Here is an 18,401-nt window from a genome sequence, read left to right as displayed (position 1 = left end):
AAATAATTTAAGTGCCATAGTTCACACCTGGCAGGAGAATATCCAGCGCTGAACATATCCTAACAGTTCTACTTTAACACCCAAATTTAGTTAAAATGAGAAACTTCAGTTCCAATTTTTCTTCGCAATCATTGCTTAAGTAAATGTATCAGTTAAAAGCAATGTATCAGTTTCCTCAGAACTGCCAAATTACCTTCAAAATTGGTAAGAAAGGACGTGTTTGAAGATTCAAGCCTACCTGTCAAGGCAGAGCCAAACAGTACCCTCTGTGTTGTGTTGGCACAAGGATACACAAGTTTGTTCATGGGGGTGGGACACGACACGGCAACAAAACGAAACAAACTCAACCCAAAACCCAACTTTCCAGAAAAGTACTGCTATTACTGTGCTCAGAGAAAAGGAGCTGCACATGCACACACCGCCTTGCTTTCATTTCACAGACCCTCATGGGGAGATCAGAGCAACAGAGATCCCCTGCAACAAGAGAACCAGCACATCCAAGTTCTTACAGAAGGAGACCTGCAGCAACTTGATCACAATTTATTCACAGCAACATGCTGCAGCTTCCTTACATCTTCTGTTACAGCTGAAGCAGCAGGAGCACCGAGGAATGCAGATAAAACCATCAAAAATACCTGCATGAATGTGAACATGCTTTTTGCAATTTGAGTGCCTACACCCTGACTTGCAGCAAAAAAAACCCAACCAAACCCTCAAACACCAACCCAAAAGCACATGCAGATTGATTTAATTATTTTTACGTAAGCCTGTGTGAACACCCGGTTAAGACAGAGTATCAGTTTGGGTATGAGAAACATTAGCTTTCCCCTCTCAGCATTCATTACTTTAACCATACCACTAGGCCAAAATATCTACAACAGCCCTATCAATCATGGTCTCAAGATTCATCCTATATAAACAACAGCTACAACATATCTGAAATATTGAGTTGCACTTTCCCTGCCTCTCGGAAAATATAAATCAGGACAGCAACTTCCATATCCATTTTGTTAGGGATCTAGTTAACACCATTTAAACATAATAGTTATTACATGCTGAAAAAAAATCAAAAAAGATCTGAAGATCTGAAACAGTATGATTAGGTATCTCTTGACAAAGATTGACAATATGTAAGGTTTTCTACCTAAGAGAAATACCTATGCAAGCTTCGTTGCTCTGATCCTATAACATGGAAACCCCAACTCAGAAACAGATTAAGACCAAAAGTCCTAGCTTTTATTTCTATTCAAAATCTCAGCACAAAAAATACCCTTGCAATTCTTTCTCCAGCATAACTCTTTCTTCCAGGTAGACATTAGTCTGCTGTGTTTTGAGAACCTCTTAAGTTTTATCTTACACCATGATCCTGACAAGGAAAACGTGTAGAAGCCCGGAGGCAGAGCAACCTGGTAAAAAAGTTGTCTAGAATGACAGTTTTGGAGAGCTGCATCTGTGTACCCTGTTCTCCAAAGATGTTGGAGGCAAAATAATTGTTTTAACACCAGTGTGATTCTGGGCTAATATGGTATCTCCTGTCCCTCAACTAAGGCCTGAGAGGCAGGTTATATTGAATTTGCCCCACAAACAGGCAAATAAAATCATAGTAGGGTCTCTTGCTAAAGACCAACAGGATACCTAAAGAGAAAAAACACTCTGCTAGGGCTAGATATATCTTTCTGAGCTGTGCTAAAACCAAGACACTGGGATTCATAGATGTTTAGTTTAACCATCTTGTGTCTACATGGCTTCCAGATTAGAGCTGGCTTAGAGGCAGCCATATCAGAGCACAGGCAAAGCAGATGTGACTGTCCACATCTCAGCATGTATTGGGTGGTCTTCATTATGTGCCACTACAGCTCAGAGTCTCCTCTTTCATATTTCCTCAAATCATTGTGGCTGCTTCACTTGTTCTTCTCTCCACTCACCCACTGACATCATAGGACTCATGCATATCATCTATCTTTTCTTGCACTCCCGCACTCGCCCTACCAAGCTCCTTTGACTTCTGGAGTTCTCGTAAAAAGCAATGATGTCAAGATGCTGGATGGAAGCAAACTTAAGCAAAAAGAAAAAAATATAATTTATAGTAAAGATGAAAGATCAAAACTAATAAACTTCCTCAGAAAGTGCTGGAAGGCACGTGCTTTGTGTCTTTTAGGAAAAGGCTGGACAACTTTAAAGAGCACATATCAGAAGAAGGAGTGTCAGTAACTCCTACAAGAGAGAAAAAAGATTTGGGCTTTTTTTTTATTATTATTTCTATCCATTTGACTACTAACATTAGCCAGACTGTAATGAAAAACTACATCATTTAAAATATTGTAATTATGGATTCAAGCTGAACTCTACCCTTACGCAAAAAAACCCATTATATGAATGAGACTACGTGCTCCCCCTACCATTAGACACCTGACTTCACTGAATTAAGAACATCCATTTTTTTGAAAATTTTCAATTGTTAGATACAGAAATCTCCCAAGATGAAGATGCCAGAAATAGAGCCAGGATTCTGACTCATTTCCAGTCTTACTGGTAGGTCTACAAGTCTGATGCCTCCTTCACACACAGGCTTCTCACGTTCCTTGTGGCAAGCAGTTGCTCCTTATTCTGAAGGCCTCCTCCATTCCGTGATCAATGCCTGTCATTGCTCTTTCAAGCCAGGTCAGCCAGTCTCTGCTCTTATTTTTGTGCTTTTTATGGTATACAGGCATAAAGTAGAAAATGAAAATTCAGAACTCTATAGGCTATGGATACCCAGTCCAAAACCTGAAACCAAAGGTTTATTGATTCCCAAACCAAACAAAGTGGGAAAAGGGGAAGAGAAAGATGCAGAATGAAACAACTCTGGGATCAGAGATGTTTCATCATCAAAAAGACAACTGAGGTAAATCCAAACTTCCAAACACCTGATACTTACATAGCAATTCTCCCCTGATTCCAGTCATAGTACCAATATGTAATTAATTAAACTTTGCCTCCAAACTTCCTTTTTGATACCCTGGAGTCTGTTTCCCATTCCACTTTCTGGCCTTCCCAAAATAATCACAAGTTATTTAGCATGTGATAGCCAAGTGAATGTGTAAGTTCATCATTTTATTTTAACAACACTAAACAAAAGTAATGCAGGCATAGCTACTTCAACATGAGCTAACAACAGGAATAATAACCCACCACAGACTTAGTGCACTCTGTGACTTAGTTAATGCTAAAATCTTGGACAACTTTAAGTATGACCCAGATTAAATCCAGCATAGTGCCCTCCAGTATTATAAATCATCTTTCTAATCTGATGTATGGACTCGTTAAGTAAAAACACCTGTCCTTTATTGTTACAGAGCCAACCTTCCCTTTTTGAGGGTGTCCACCTAAGTCCAGGCTCTTCAGACCACACACCTTTCTAGATCTACCCCTAATCTCAACTGTTAGTAAAAATTGAGGGAAGTTCTCCTATCTGCTTCTATTTCACTCAAGGCACTGAGTCATTACATTTCACTTCTCTACTGGAACAACCACCTACCACTTCTCTAAGATATAACCTAATACTTATGCCTGACATCTTCATTCTGGTTTCCCTCATTCTCTGTACCATATGCCCTTCAACTTGGCATCTCCTCCTTAGCAAAATTTCCTACGATTCTTCCATTTTGTCACATGGGAACAGTGTTCTCTATTTTTCCGATCCATTATTATTCTTTTTAATTTATCTTTTTCTTTAACACTGTTGATCAGAAAATCATGCCAGTTTTTTCCATTGCAACTAGCTCATAAAATTTGCATTCTTTTCCATTCTCATTGCAAAAGCATTTGTCTAGGCTTTCACTACTTCATATTTTTGCTACAACAAACTCTGTGTTTCTACATACTTCTTCCCTTTCCCATCATTCAGCCTAAATTGCTGCCATAAAAAAATCTAGTTTCCATGTCTGCCAGTCTAAGACAGGTTCCTTTTCAAATTCTTTCATTTACTTCCTCTTAGTCTCCACACCAAATATCAAAGACTGCAAAAACTAATTCCAGAAAGTTTCTTCACTCTAGCTTTTTGCTTGCAACTTCAGCCCAAGTCACACATGGTTTACCACCACTCTCATTTTTGGGACTTTCTCCAAGTACCCTTATGCCTGAAGCCCAGTCTGGCATTCCTCTACCCTTTCTTTCAATCCTTCTTCAAAACAAACTCTTCCAGGCAGCATCCAAATCTTAATCCTTCCCATAATAAAGTGGTAACTGAAGAGATGACAAGGATGTAAAATATTTGACCAACATTTTCTTAATATTGGGAGCCAGACTTCAGTTTAGCATGCTAGCTTTACAAACACACAATACCACTTTCTCTGGCAAGCACAGAAGGGAAAGGCATCCACTCCTACTGAATGTAAGCTTTCATTTTCAGGAGTTGCATCTAACCTTCTTTCTCGTGACTTTAACTTTCTAAATGTGAACTGCATTCTCCTGGATTTTACAGGCAGCTTCTAATCCCGGCCTACTGTGAGATGAGAGAGAGAGGCAGATTTCTCATACATAACTATTTCAAATAATCTTGCAAACATGGATTATGAAAAAAAATTCTGTCTTTACAAAAGACCCTTTGCAGGACTTTTCCTCATTAAGACACTGTCACACAGTGCAAACTATCACTCTTATTTTTACATTGCCAGCTGGGACAAATGTATAATCTATTTTGCATATTTGCTTCAACTTGTTGACTTTTACTTATCAATGTGACTACCTGAAGCATGATCTGGAATGCTCATTATCACAAAACATATTTAAATATACTTTTCCACATTTTGAACAGAAACGGATACACAATACTAAAACAAGATCCCTTCAAGGGCACAATTCCCACTTTTCTTCACTAACTTTGCATAAAGTTAGATAGGTATTTAAAATGTATGTTGGTTAATCAAGCCAGGACGCAACAGTGCATGCTCAAATTTTGAAGGAGTATCTTTCTAGCAACAAAGATTTTTTCAACAAAGAATGAAAATCCGTGACTAGTATATGCTCTGTTACTATGCCTATGCCCCAAAAGACAAAGGTAAGACTATTTTGTTGTTCTTGGTAAGGAGAACAGAAGCATGCATGAAGCTGCCTAAAACAGAGATGAACTTACAAATCTCTAGTCACAGGCTCAGCATCTTGTTCAGCAAAGATCTATGATAAACTACTCCAGTTTAAGACTTAGTTTTGAGAGCTATAAAGAAAAATCCTTTTTCAGATGATATATTTAAATTAGGTAGCATGTACAATGCTATTCATCCTGAAAGCCCTGTAAGTAAAGATACTGACACTGCAGTATCGTAAGCTCCACATGTGAAAGGTTTGTATTACATTGGAGTTAGCTCTTGTCTCCACTGCCTGATAGCACAATGCTTTACCAACCTCAAGAAACAATCAAGGTTGTAGCCAGGTCTTTCACCAATGGGATTTTACTCAGATTGGAGCATGCTGTCCACTGAGGAAATTTTACTGATGACTGAAATCAGGATTAATGAGCAACTAAGCAAGGTAGCAGAAAGGAGCTAATATAAGAAGATAGAAAGCTAAACCTGGGCTCTTCTGATAACTTATTTTAAAATTTCAGAGCTTATTGATGAAGCCTGGTATACACTAAAACTTGCAGATCATCATCTCCAATAAATTCCCCACTGCAGATGTGTGGGTTAGATGAGCAACAAGTAGAACCTCCCATTCAGAGCGCAGACTACCACCTGGATCTGAAAAAAACTTTTTAGGCATTCCCTGGGTTTTTGTTTGTTTTCAGTTACCAAAATAGTCTTTTTGTTTTTAAACAAATCACTGTTGATGGCTTAGGTCATTATGCTATTTTATTTTCCCCTTTGGAGAGAATGACTTCATGCTTTTTCAGTACAGAAATTCACTTTAAACTTTTAGACAGGCTTTTCAGAAGTGTTCACTAAACGCCAAAGGCTTGAGAATAATGGATCAAGTAATCATAACCAAGTAACCAGAGTCATTTTGTAGTGGCTGATCAGAGAGCTACATTTAAAGTTGAAACTATTTTGCTTACTGTGAAAACTTGTGACCCCTGCAGTCACCTAAGACTGGCTACTTTGAAATCCTTTTGTCCTGTTTTTATCTCCTGACCAATCTTTTTTGTTAATAGTTTTTGTTCCTTTACTTTTTTAAACATCTAGGACACCAAATGTGTCTTCAGAGACGATGTATTTAAACTCATCATACACCAACAGAAAGACATTACAAACTGAAGGCTGTAGAAAGCTTTCAGAAAAGTTACTTGTGGATTCAGTCTGGCACCTAACAAACATGGGGGCACATTTCAAGAAACCTCCACAATACTAGCAACATTTTTCATCATCTCAGAACTCAAAAGTGAAAGGCCATATGATTCCTTGTTTTAACTGCTTTAAAGGCTTCCTGTACAGATGGGGTTGGAGGGTCCCCTCAGCATGACAGAGGAAACCTGTACCACATTGCACATTCTGTATGTCTCTTACAAACAAAAGATTTCAGACTCTGAAAAAAGTGGGAACCTAATACAAACCACATATTAATGTAAAAGTTGAAAAAACTTTACTGAATTGTGAATCATCTGTGCTCCCTTTACTTCCATACTATGAACTTTGTATTTTCCACTCTGGCTTTAGTAAGACCAAATATCTGTTTCTGTTCTAGACTAACATGATCAGTCTTTACAATGTAAGTTACAAGGATATTTCCATCCAAATCAACTGCACTCTATGTACTAGTGCTTTTCAATAAAATAATTTCTATACAATAAAACATAAAATCACAAGTTTATTTAAAACACTCCATCATTTAAAGGTAGCCTAATATTAGAATTTCACTATATGCACTGTAGTCTTTGGCATGTACAGCCCTTCTAGTCTCTACAGACAGCAAGAGGATTACTATATAACATTCTTATTATCCTTATTAATATTAACATATTACTATATAACATACCCTTATTTAATATTAATTCTAACTTAATAGATGTATTTTGGTAAGAACAGTAAAATTTAGTTGGTGAGGCAAGATACTTTTAAGACTCAGTGCTGTTCGTTCTCTTTAAAGTTACTGCTGCCTTCCATTTTCCACAGTAGTCAAGGACATAGCGCACTGATGTTGGACGGTGTCTACAATTACGTATTTTTAAGAATCCTGCAAGTAAAGTAGCATGGGTTTGTTAGTTGAACTGTGTATCCTTAAACAAAACCTTAAATAATGTTGCAGCATTTACAAATCAGTCTGTCTTCCTTACAAAACACTAATCACACTAAAAGTAGCTAACATTTTCTGAAGAATTCTAAAATAAAACCCCTATGCAAATAGTACTTGGCAGTTAAGCACCATGCAGGACTTCTATACAAGGCTGTTGTACTTCTATTACTCAGTTTCAACCTATTTCTGAATTAAACCTAGGTACAAAACTTTGCAGCAACGACTGACCTAAAAGGCAACACTAGTTTTCTTCTCATGTATCAGTATCACAGATTCCAGCAGATTTTCAGGGTATATAGGACAGGACTGGTACATCTTGGATAAGGAACGCCATTGGTATTGGAACCAAATTCAGAACCTTTGCTTGTTCTCCTGGAACAAGGACATTAAGTGCCCATTTCTCTACCTAACACAAAAGCAATCCACCTATCTAGAAACAATGAAAAGTAACTTGCTTATTCTCCCAGAACTGCAGAATTTTCTACCGCAACCATTTAAAGCAATTCTACATTAATTTAACTGTTTTTACAAGCACTTCAGAAATGCAAATTAGAAAACATCTAACTTATCTATCCCTAATAGTAAAATAAACACACCTACATTACCGTGTGTGGCACCTGTACATTATATATTTGCAGTAATCTGTTGTTAAATCCAGCATTCTCCCCAAAAGCTTATGTTGTCCAGCACTTGGAGGGACCTGGCCTCCTGGCTCAAGCTACTGTGCTGACTGGAAAGCTGGCAGTCTCTGGGAAATGGCTGAACTTCTCTCTTTTTGCCTTGGTATACTGCTCTCTTCCTGTCTTCTCTCATAGAAGATAGAGAAAAGGGCTGGGTGGCTGAGCAAAAAGAACACCCTGCAATTTCAATTTCAAGTAATTGACTTAAATGGCCAAATATGCTGAAAGATGCAATAAGACCTTTGCAAGTAACATCACTTTAAGACAGGCATGCCCAAGTACATTGGCTAGTTTTTTCAAAAATAAATTTTAGACATCTGAAAGTTACTTTTAAGAAGCTGGGTTTCAGTAGGAAAGTCATCTGAACTATCTTAGGAAAGACAAATCCCTTCAGAGAGCGCCTTTTCATCTCCATTCAACCTGAAGAGGATCTACAGTTAGTAACTTCTACTTATGACATTGAACTTTCAAGAATTTAGAGTAAGGAAGATGAATCCTACTCTTTGCTCTGTCCAGAACATACTATATCTCTTACTGTCAGGCAGGCAGTCACAGTTTCACAGCCTAAGGCCTCCTGACAAGATTTAGTCCAAAGTACCACCCATTTAGTTCACAGCAGTTTCCAGATTCCCAGGAGGCTCAGAAGCATTCCCATGCCATGTGACAAGATATATACTCATCACATGAATAAAATCATAGATGGATCTCCAGCCATATAATGAGAGTGTGCCTGCATGTGCTTGTATACTCCTTCAAACAGACCTAAGGTCTTCCCAGGGTGGTGGGGGCGGTGTTCCTGCCTGGTGCTTTCCTCTCCCATGGTGTTTAACTTTCAACTGGCATCCATAAATACAAAATGTTGGCATCATTGTTTCATGTTACAGACAGACTGAGACCATGAGACTGGGAACATCTGCTGCTCTGGGTATGTTTACCTTGCATAATTCAACAGTATGTAAATATCTAAGCTAGATAATATCAATTAGATAGCTAGGAGTGAGGCAGCTCCAGAAATAGAAACTACACTAACATGATAATCCACCCATGCTTGTTCATACTGTTCAAAGAATTCAGACATACAGTGCTGTATGGAGGTACCTGCACTATTATTATTCACTGTAGACATACCAGCAGCGTAATTTCCTTTGCAGGGCAAAAATTTCTTGCAGAAAAGGCAAAATGCTAAGGCTTCACAGCTGAATGACAAGTACTTATAAGTGGGGAAAAAAACCTCTTGCAAGATAGTTTCTTCAACAATGAAGATTGTGGCAAGAAAGGAGGGCACCACTTCCACAGCATTCCTTGAAGACTCCTTGGAAAAAACAACTGGCTTTTCAACTGACAGTAATGAACCAACATATATGTATCTCATAAGAAATTTAATCAAATCAAATTTCAGAAGACTAGCACCCTCTTTTCTGCTATTATTTGAAAGTCAGAACAAAGACTCAATAAGGAAACAGTGGATTGTTTTGGAAAGGCTCCACAAGCTTCTTTCACACAGGAGTTTAAAATCCTGAAGAAAGTCATCAGATGTTTCGAGTACAGTTATTCTGTGAAGTGTAGTTCTAAAAGTTATATTCTTATTGTTCCATATGTATTCTTTTTGCATGACTTCAGATATATTAAGTTAGATTCAACCCCTCCATATAACACACAAAAAAATAAGTGCAAGCATTTTTTCACATCTAAAAGTGTCATTAGATTATTAGATTAAATAAAATAGATTATTAGTCCGTCTATGATAACACTATATTACAAATATTTCTATGCCAGAGAACTGCTGTATGTTTATTCCTCTTTATTTATATTCTCTTCTGTAAAATGAGATTTAACATATTTACATAAATAACTTCCAACCTGTAAGAAAAGGAGGCTCATGGGAGACCTTAATTCTCTCCACAAATACCTGACCGGAGGTTGCAGTGAGGTGGATATTGGTCTCTTTTCCCAAGTAACAAGCGACAGGGCAAGAGGCAAGGGCATCAAGTTGCACCAGGGGAGGTTTAGATTGGATATTAGGAAAAATTTCTTCATGGAAAAGGTTGTCAAGCATTGGAACAGGCTGCCAAGGGAAGTGGTCGAGCTACCATCCCTGGAGGTATTTAAAAGACATGTAGATGTGGTGCTTAGGGACATGGTTTAGTCGTGGACTTGGCAATTTGGTTAATGGTTGGACTTGATGATCTCAAAGGTCTTTTCCTGCCTAAACAATTCTAAGACCCTATGATTCTATTCTATGTTTTAAAGTTTTTTTGTTTGCAAAAGAAACAAAACACTTTATTTTTTGAAGAATGTAATATCACTTTCTATGTACATCCATTCTGATACCAAACAACTATCTTAACTATTATACACTGACATTCATAAGTTAACATGAAACCTTTATATTACTTATTTATATTAATTAATTTATATTAATTATTTCTACCAAAAATAATATTAAATAATCTCTGCTGTGTTCATAGCATAGGTATTAAATCTCAGCTGGAGTGCACTTATATTCAATAATCTCCCAACACCACAGAGAAGAAACGGAAATTAGAACGAGAACAAGCCAGCACCCAATCAGACCAACTTTAACTGCATTGGTAGTATGATAACAGCTTTTAGAAATACCTTCCCATTCCCTGCCTCATCTTTTAAGCTTCAGTATATATAGCACAGAGCACAGATCTAACAAAGGTTTTCCCATGTTTGACCACGTGAGTAAATGAACCAAGCTAGTGACCTAAAGATATGGAACAACCAATCCAGCCATGACCGATTTTCATTTATTCTCTCTAAGGAACACAAAAGTCTTTGTGCAGCTGCAGGATGATTTTAGGTCCATCCAGACTAGTTAAGGTTCCATGAGAAGGGCTAGAGGAGATGCGAAGACAAACTCTCAACTTTGTATTAATCAAAAGTAAAGCAAGAGGATACAAACCACTTGACTATGCTTATATTCCCAGCCTTGTGGTAAAAAGAACCTTAGCAAGGTGGTAAAAAAAAATAATATATTCTTTAGATCGATCATATGTTTAAACTGCAGAATGCTATGGCAGTGTAAAAATGTCAACACTAAGGCAATAGAAGATATTCTTAAATTCAAGAGTTACTTGTCAGACACCATCTGCTTTTTCTTTCATTCTTTTCTAATTCTGATCTGTAAGAAATCACATCAGTATCAAATGTCACTTAGCTCTTATTCAAACAGAGCAGTCCAGACACAGTGACTGCACCATCTGACTTAGCTGACCTGGGCCTAGAGTAAAAACAAACCCCTATAAATCACCAGATGTAAGCAATTGAATAGTGATCAATTTAATTAACTGAACAGCTTTCCAAAGTTTACTATATTGTTTTAACCCTTCAGGGTTCTTCAAGAAAGGTAACCTGCAATTTGTATTCAAGGGCAAGCTTCGGCCAGAAGGCTACATATTACTAGCTTTAGGTACTTTAGATTCCTATTGATAAAACGCAAATCCCACACACAAAAAAATGTGTCTTTTCTTTTTGCCAATGAATAGTATGACAGTAACTGTTTTTGTTAGCACATCCTTCAACATTTTAGGGAAATTAAATCACGGGGTGGGGGGGTATCAAACTAATTTCAAGCTAAAACCTCAGGAATAAAATTTCCATTAAAATCAACTGGTTTGGTTATGGGCCCTATATGCCTTTTACAACTTTAGACTCATATTACAGATGCCACATAAAGTAACCTACTAATTTCTTTTAAGCAGAACAATGAACATAGACATAATCATGGGTCATAATTACATGTATTAACTTCAGCCATAAAAATATTATGACATGTTAAAATGGGCTTAAAAAGACATTTTAAAGATACTGGCAAAACATCTTCTAACCTAGATACTTGTCCTGAAGTTGCATCTTAAGGGGATTTCCCCATGTGGCCCACTGACATTGACAGAATTCTGCCATGATTTAACACAAGTGGGATTTCAGCCAAGATGCATAATGATAATATAATTCTTGTTTTAAAGTCTGCATTGTACAAGTTTGTATAACGTTTACTAATGTTTGTAGAGTGCCTAGCACAACAGAGCTGAGGCTTCTGGGCACTACCACAACATAAATTAATTCTAGTGCAGTCTTTATATCTGAGGGAAGCATAAAAACTGCAAAGATTAAGCTCAATTATACACATTTTAAACAACCTGCTAAGTAATATGACATAATCAACTTCCTAACCACAAGCTGCTCTATTTCCAATTATTTCACTTTAATCTCTGTAACGCACATATATTCCACAAACCCTGTTAGTTCCACTAACTAAGGACAAGAGTAAGACCTACTTACAAAGACAGAAGAGTTATATTTGCAGAGACTGGTCCCAGATCTGGAATGATCTCCAGTTCATTGTTGTTCAACTTCCTATTAATATTAGAAAAGGGAGAGTTAGTTTTGATGTCAAACAGAAGTATGTACACTGGACTTGCTAAATTGCTGAACTGTGTCACCCCAAAATTAAAAAATAACTCGTTTCACTTAATGTAAAATATCAGAACAACAAACATCTTTGTTGTTCAGGCTAGAGAAATAGCTATACAATTGGCATACACAAACACTGGTTGTTTTTCTTTCTTTGGTTTTTTTTGTTTTGGGTGTTTGATTTGGGGGTTTTTGGTTGTTTTGGGTTTGGGTGGTTGTTTTTTTGGAGGGGGGTATGTTAGTTAAGACAAATTAACTTACACTTCCTGAAGACTATGAAGGTGATCCAAAAGACTGGTCTTGATTGAAGACAATTTATTGTGACTTAAGTCCCTATGAGATTACAAAAATAAAAAGCCTGTCAGTTTTGTCATAAAATAACAGGTAAAGCAATACAATTTCAATCCAAATTATGTTAAAATTTGTTTCCAAGTACAATTTTTTGTATTAATAAAATTAGAATAGAAACTGATTTGAGTACGCATAGTATAAAGAAGTGTAAATACCTTGATCACTGCCAGCAGTGTCAAAGAATTTCTGTACCTCTGAACAATTTAGAACTGTTCACTGAGATGTGTCTAAGACCCATGAAAAAAATCTCAAGATTTTGACTCGTATACACCAACAACAACCCCTCTTCCCTATCCCTTCACAACAAAAGATCTGGCTAAAACAACCTCTGGTTACAAGGAAAATTCATAAACCAGTACTCATTGCACTCTCATTCCTTGAGTCAATCATAGTATTTTTATCATTTGCTCTTCTTACTTACTTCTGTAAAGCAACACACAAATCATAAGTACACAATGAGGACTGTACATAAACCTCAATCCTATTTTCATACTTCCACGCAATTCAGGACTCCATTCCTACATAATCAAATTTAATGGAGATCATTAAATAACAGACATAGGGAGGCCTAATTCTATTCTAAGATACCTGTATACCAGTCACATTAATAACACTCTTAATTGCACTTGAAGAAGTAGCCCATGCATTTAGCTTGTGCCACTCTGTACTGAAGATACCAAATATATATTGATGCAGTTTGTAAGAAATCTTCTTAACATCTTTGTAGTGTTTGCTACAAAACAAGCCAGGGTAATAAGAATGCATTGATCACTGTCAAAAAATTATTTTCTCTGTAGACACCATGCATCTTTACCATATGTCCTATTGAACATTTCACAGTACCATAAAAAGGAGTCCTAAGAAACTTTTGCTGCAGCCTCAGAAGTACTGGAAACATCACAGAAATAAAAGAATGAGCATAGAACAGAAGGCAGAGAAGCTAATTACAGAAACTCAAACTTGCACGTCTATAGAGATCTGCACAAGCTGTACAGATCCACAACTGGTCTTGTCACCATGGCTAACCCTGTTGAAGACCTCCCTTTTCTTAAGTCATTCATCCACCAAAACATGCACCTTCTGGCTCCCACACTACCTGTCACCACCTCACCTGCACCAATTCAGCCACCTGCAAAGTATTCACTGAACATTTTAACACTGAGTTTATCCAAGCCAGCAAACAAAACCTGCACTATTTTTAAGGAGTTCTTAAGCTCACTTCAGAGTTTGCAATGTGAACACGTAAAGAATTGTATCAGTACACTTCAGCAGTGAGCTGCTGCAGCATCAAGTAAAGGCAAAGAAATTTCTCACACTTCATGATACTTTTTCCCATGCTAATAAAGGACTGAACAGTCATCCAAGCTGCCTGGGGTCCTTCCATGTGGGCATGAAGTATATTTCAAGTTCAATCTATGAGGAAAGTCCGGGATTCCTTACTTATTCTGGATAATATAACTCAGTACAGTCACCTATACTGAGCATGCCAAACACAGGCCTGACTGCCACGGACAAGTCTACTCTCGATCCACAGTTCTGGAAGTGAAGAAACCTGATGATCAGCAAATCCTTGCTGCACACAGACCAGAACTGGCTTAAATCAGGCCAGGTTCAGGGGCTGTGCTAGGTGGTCTTCTCTGTGACTAAGCCCTGAAGAACTACAGAACTAGAGAACTCCGGTTTCTCTACATCCACCATTGCACATCCTTGGACACAGGTGTAATGCTGCAACCCAGTCAGCCACCTAGGTTTCTTCAACAGCACATGCGGACAGTAAAACCATGTTTTAGACTCCCCCACCATTTTGGTGCTTTATGCAGTACCTGTTCAGTGCTGCTGGGAAAATTCCATTGTCCCTTTTGTTCTCCACTGGAATCAGCATTTAAAAAAAATAATAATAAAAAAAAAAATCAAGCATTAAAAGTAATCCCAGTCACATATGGGCATTACAAGGGGTACCAACAGCACTCAGTTACAAGATGTGCTCTAAGCCAGCCACCTGCATCAGGCCCAGTGGGCTGCAGGGCTGTGGCACCAGCACCTGGCTCACAGCCACAAGCAGGGAAGAGGTACACATTAAGTTTCCCAAGCCAGGGCTGCACAGGATCGTGCACAGGGCAGACCCGCAGGTGCAAAAGGCATTTTCCAGCACAAAAAAGTGGGAAGGTGAGCCACCTAGAGAAGGGGAACACCCTCCACCACCTTCAGGTGGCCAAAGAGGGAATGTTTTCCAAGACTCTGCTCTGGACTCAAGCACCTAATATACATCCATGCCTTCTTCCAGGTGTCTAAACCCCTACAGATTTTCCTCTTAAAGATGGAAAACCAATACTGTGAAACATTTTCAAAAATCCACAAATGCTAGTTTCATCATTATCATTTTGAGTTCTCCTGTAAATGAAGTTAACTACACTTGATTTTGAGGACTGCATCTTTCACTGTTTTAAAATCTAGTGCAAACATTCGTCTGGCCATAGACTGGAGAAAAATCCCTTTATTTAACATCTGAATACATTAGCTGCATAGATTTGAAATTCTCATACGGCATTCTTAAATGTAAATACTGAAAAAAATATGTCGTTACAAAGATCTAGACAGGAATCTAACTTGGTCCTTTAAAGCAGACAGAGTAGAGACAATTTTTACCCTTAAACTTAATTCAATATTTGGCTTTAGTCTGTAGGGATTATAAGAACTATGCAAATAAACAGCCAAAATTCAGTGAAGTTATGGCTGTTAGTGCATAATATGTTACTGTTCTCCATGCTTCAGACAAGACTCAGGAATCAGTAATTATTTCAACAAAAAGCTTTCAAAGTTAGTGCTAAAAACCTGCATTTCTTCATTTCATCTAAAAACCCTGCAAAAGGTTTATTTAAAACATTTGCCTAAAGGACCTACCAGACAGTAACAGACGTGAGTAGATTTGTTCTGCTGGAGTTATAACATGTTAAAAAAAAAAAAAAAATCTGGCAGAGTTCTTAAAACTATAAAAATCCTGCAATTACAACCACTGCTGTGCATGATCACCACACTGGAGCCAGACACTTTCACTCATAGCTCAAGCTCACATCCATCTGGAGTCCATCAAGCCAACCGTGAGCGTAACAACTTACACTAGGTTTCAAACTATTTTTTTTGTGTTTGTTTTTTAACACTAAAGATACCCTCAGATTTTCCACATAGCACCTATTTTAAAAAGTACATGCATAACAAATTCCTCATTCCTGGTTTACTCACAGCAGGTTGTCAAACACAAGTTACAAAAAAATCCAAAGCAAAACAACAATAAAAAAAAGCCTCCAGACAATACTGAATCGCCTGTTTCACACAGCTGTATACATGCTTGTCTACCAATCGTTGGATAAAATATGAATTATAAATATTTTACTAAACATTTTATTTCAGTACTACTGGCATGAGAAACTCCAGGGGAAAAAAAGCCTTGCAAGTTACATTTTTAAGTTAAGTCAGAGTGGTTGGAAGTGAACCAAGAGTTAAAATATTCGTCTTTTGCTAATATTCTAAGTGAAGCTTAAGCCTATAGAAGTTTCTGAAACTCATAACCACTGGATCTGAGGCATTTTTAAAATGTAAAAATCTATCATCCCTGTCGCAAAGCTACAAGCACATTTCAAGTCAATGCATTTCTCAACATATCTTAAAACAAGTATGAAGAAAAGGTCTGAAAATGAATCAGTATTTTTCCTTTGTAGAAATGGAGCTGACAACGTTAAAACACCAAGATTATTACTATGCATTTTCCATTTCTGAACTTCCCTTGTCTGTTAAAACCACATTACAAGTGGGAGAAAACCTCCTCTGTGATTACTTCTGCTACTAGAATTTCAAAGATGTTAACAGTGAATGCAGTCAGAAACTTCAGAAACCAGATTTATATTAAGAAATTATTTATAACAATGAAAAGTACATGTACCTGTTCCTCACCTCAGATTTCTAGTAAGTCATTGAGCATTTAACAGGAATTGTTTCCACTTTAAGAAGCATGCCAGTTTTTGAGGCCCTTTTTAGAACCTGTTTTATGTAAGAAACTATTTTTTATATTCCATTACGAAAAGACGGCCATACAAATGTAACTCACAAGTCCCTGCGTTAGAAGGCTGAAACATAACCCTGAACATCAGTGTTTATGAGACAAAAAAATTGAAAGGAAGACCTAAAGCATAAAGGGAGAGGGAGAGTGTTTCTTCACACATTTTATAAATATAACTTTTAGACTCTAACTTAATTTACAACACTTAGTCACAATTATCATCTTCTTCCTTAGAGAACTCAGAAACCTGAGCCCCGAGTCAAATTTTAAAATGCAAATCCAGCAACAGCTTCTTAATCAGTCCCACTGGGGCCTATAGAGCTGCTAATTCAGCAGAAATCAGGAGAGCTGAAAAACAAAAAGTCAGGCTGTAGCTGTTTTAAGACACTGATCCAAAGTGACTCATAAATCAGTTTGCTATGTTCAAGTTTTAGTCTGGAAAATATTGAAAAACAGCTGTGAAAACCATACGGCCCTTTTTTCTGGCAATTATGGTAGAGAACTAGTGGATTTATAAAATGTAAATACTAAAGATGTAATGCAAACACAAGTGAAAACCGTATTTCAGACTTTCCCTCCTGCCCCACCAACAGTTTTAGCATTCCTCGGTGAACCTGACGAAAGGTATGGCAGTGCCACCAGCAGCTTGCTTGCACGGAGGACACTGGTCAACACTCTTCCTCCCTCCATCCTTCTATCTCTGGCTCTGCTATAGCAGCTTTAGAAAGCCACATTTTTGCAATCTCAGGACACACATCCTGAAAGTAAATGGAAATCTAACTTCAAAACTGTTTTTACACAAAGCCATTACAAATTGTTACCGGTTTTCAGCAGACTCTTATCTTCCATGAAGGCAGAGTTACAGAAGATGGTATTTTTTGTTAAAATCATAGTAAAGCTCACAATTCTAGCCTGTTTACACCCCATTTTGTGAAGCCACTTCCATACAAAGCAGTAGCCTCACACTTGCCACCAAAAAGAAGGGGACATAATTTGGTAGTCAGGCTCATTTTTATTTTTTTTTATTTCCCTCCCTGTCCACTCAGAGGTCACGCAGCCCTTCCACAGGAGACACTCCCATTTTCTTTCACTGGGGAATTTGAACACAAAAGGCAAGAAAGAGTGAAATGGAGCTTCAAAAAAACCAACTTTGTCTGACCCACACTCCATCCAGGCGAGTCGACTGATGGGCAGAGGAAGGTGTAAAGCCCAACACATAACTAGACCTTCTCAGGCACAAAAGCTTTCACTCTCCTGCCTGGGAGATCTCACTTGCATATGCTGAGAACATGGTGTAATAGTTGTTGTTTTCTAAAGAGGATTGGAAAACCTGCAATAAAACTACTAGCCTTTGGCTATACCCGCTATGGACTTCCATGGAAAACACAGTAAACATATACCAATAAAATTCATAAACAGTCTTTTACAATTTGTAAGAGCACAGTTTGTTGCAACAATAACCCGGGCTAGTCAAACCTTTTTTGCATATGTAAAACTGAAACACATTATAATCTCATGGATTGTGCAATCCCAGCTCTCAGTACTGGGGTAGCTGGAGGTAACAGACAATGCTGCACTCTTCCTTCTCATATTAAGAGGGGAAGGAAGAAAGAGCAGGGTACTTCTAAGGCATTTGACACAAACAAAAGAAATATTTACACAAAAGCGGC

At 37.7% G+C, this 18,401-nt stretch overlaps 1 protein-coding gene across 1 annotated transcript in view; it reads right to left on the bottom strand.

The window, feature by feature from the left end:
- Positions 1 to 18,401, bottom strand: part of LRIG3 (leucine rich repeats and immunoglobulin like domains 3) — a 43,754-nt gene that overhangs the window by 23,340 nt on the left and 2,013 nt on the right. Inside the window, exons 2-3 of the mRNA XM_037390418.1 lie at positions 12,588 to 12,659; positions 12,195 to 12,269 (exon numbers count right to left, since the gene is read on the bottom strand). Of these exons, the coding sequence (XP_037246315.1) occupies positions 12,195 to 12,269; positions 12,588 to 12,659 (147 nt within the window). The remainder of the gene's footprint in view (positions 1 to 12,194; positions 12,270 to 12,587; positions 12,660 to 18,401) is intronic.

Source organism: Falco rusticolus, chromosome 5 (assembly GCF_015220075.1).
Source record: "Falco rusticolus isolate bFalRus1 chromosome 5, bFalRus1.pri, whole genome shotgun sequence".
Lineage (NCBI taxonomy): Eukaryota > Metazoa > Chordata > Aves > Falconiformes > Falconidae > Falco > Falco rusticolus.
This window is presented reverse-complemented; position numbering and strand designations above follow the sequence as displayed.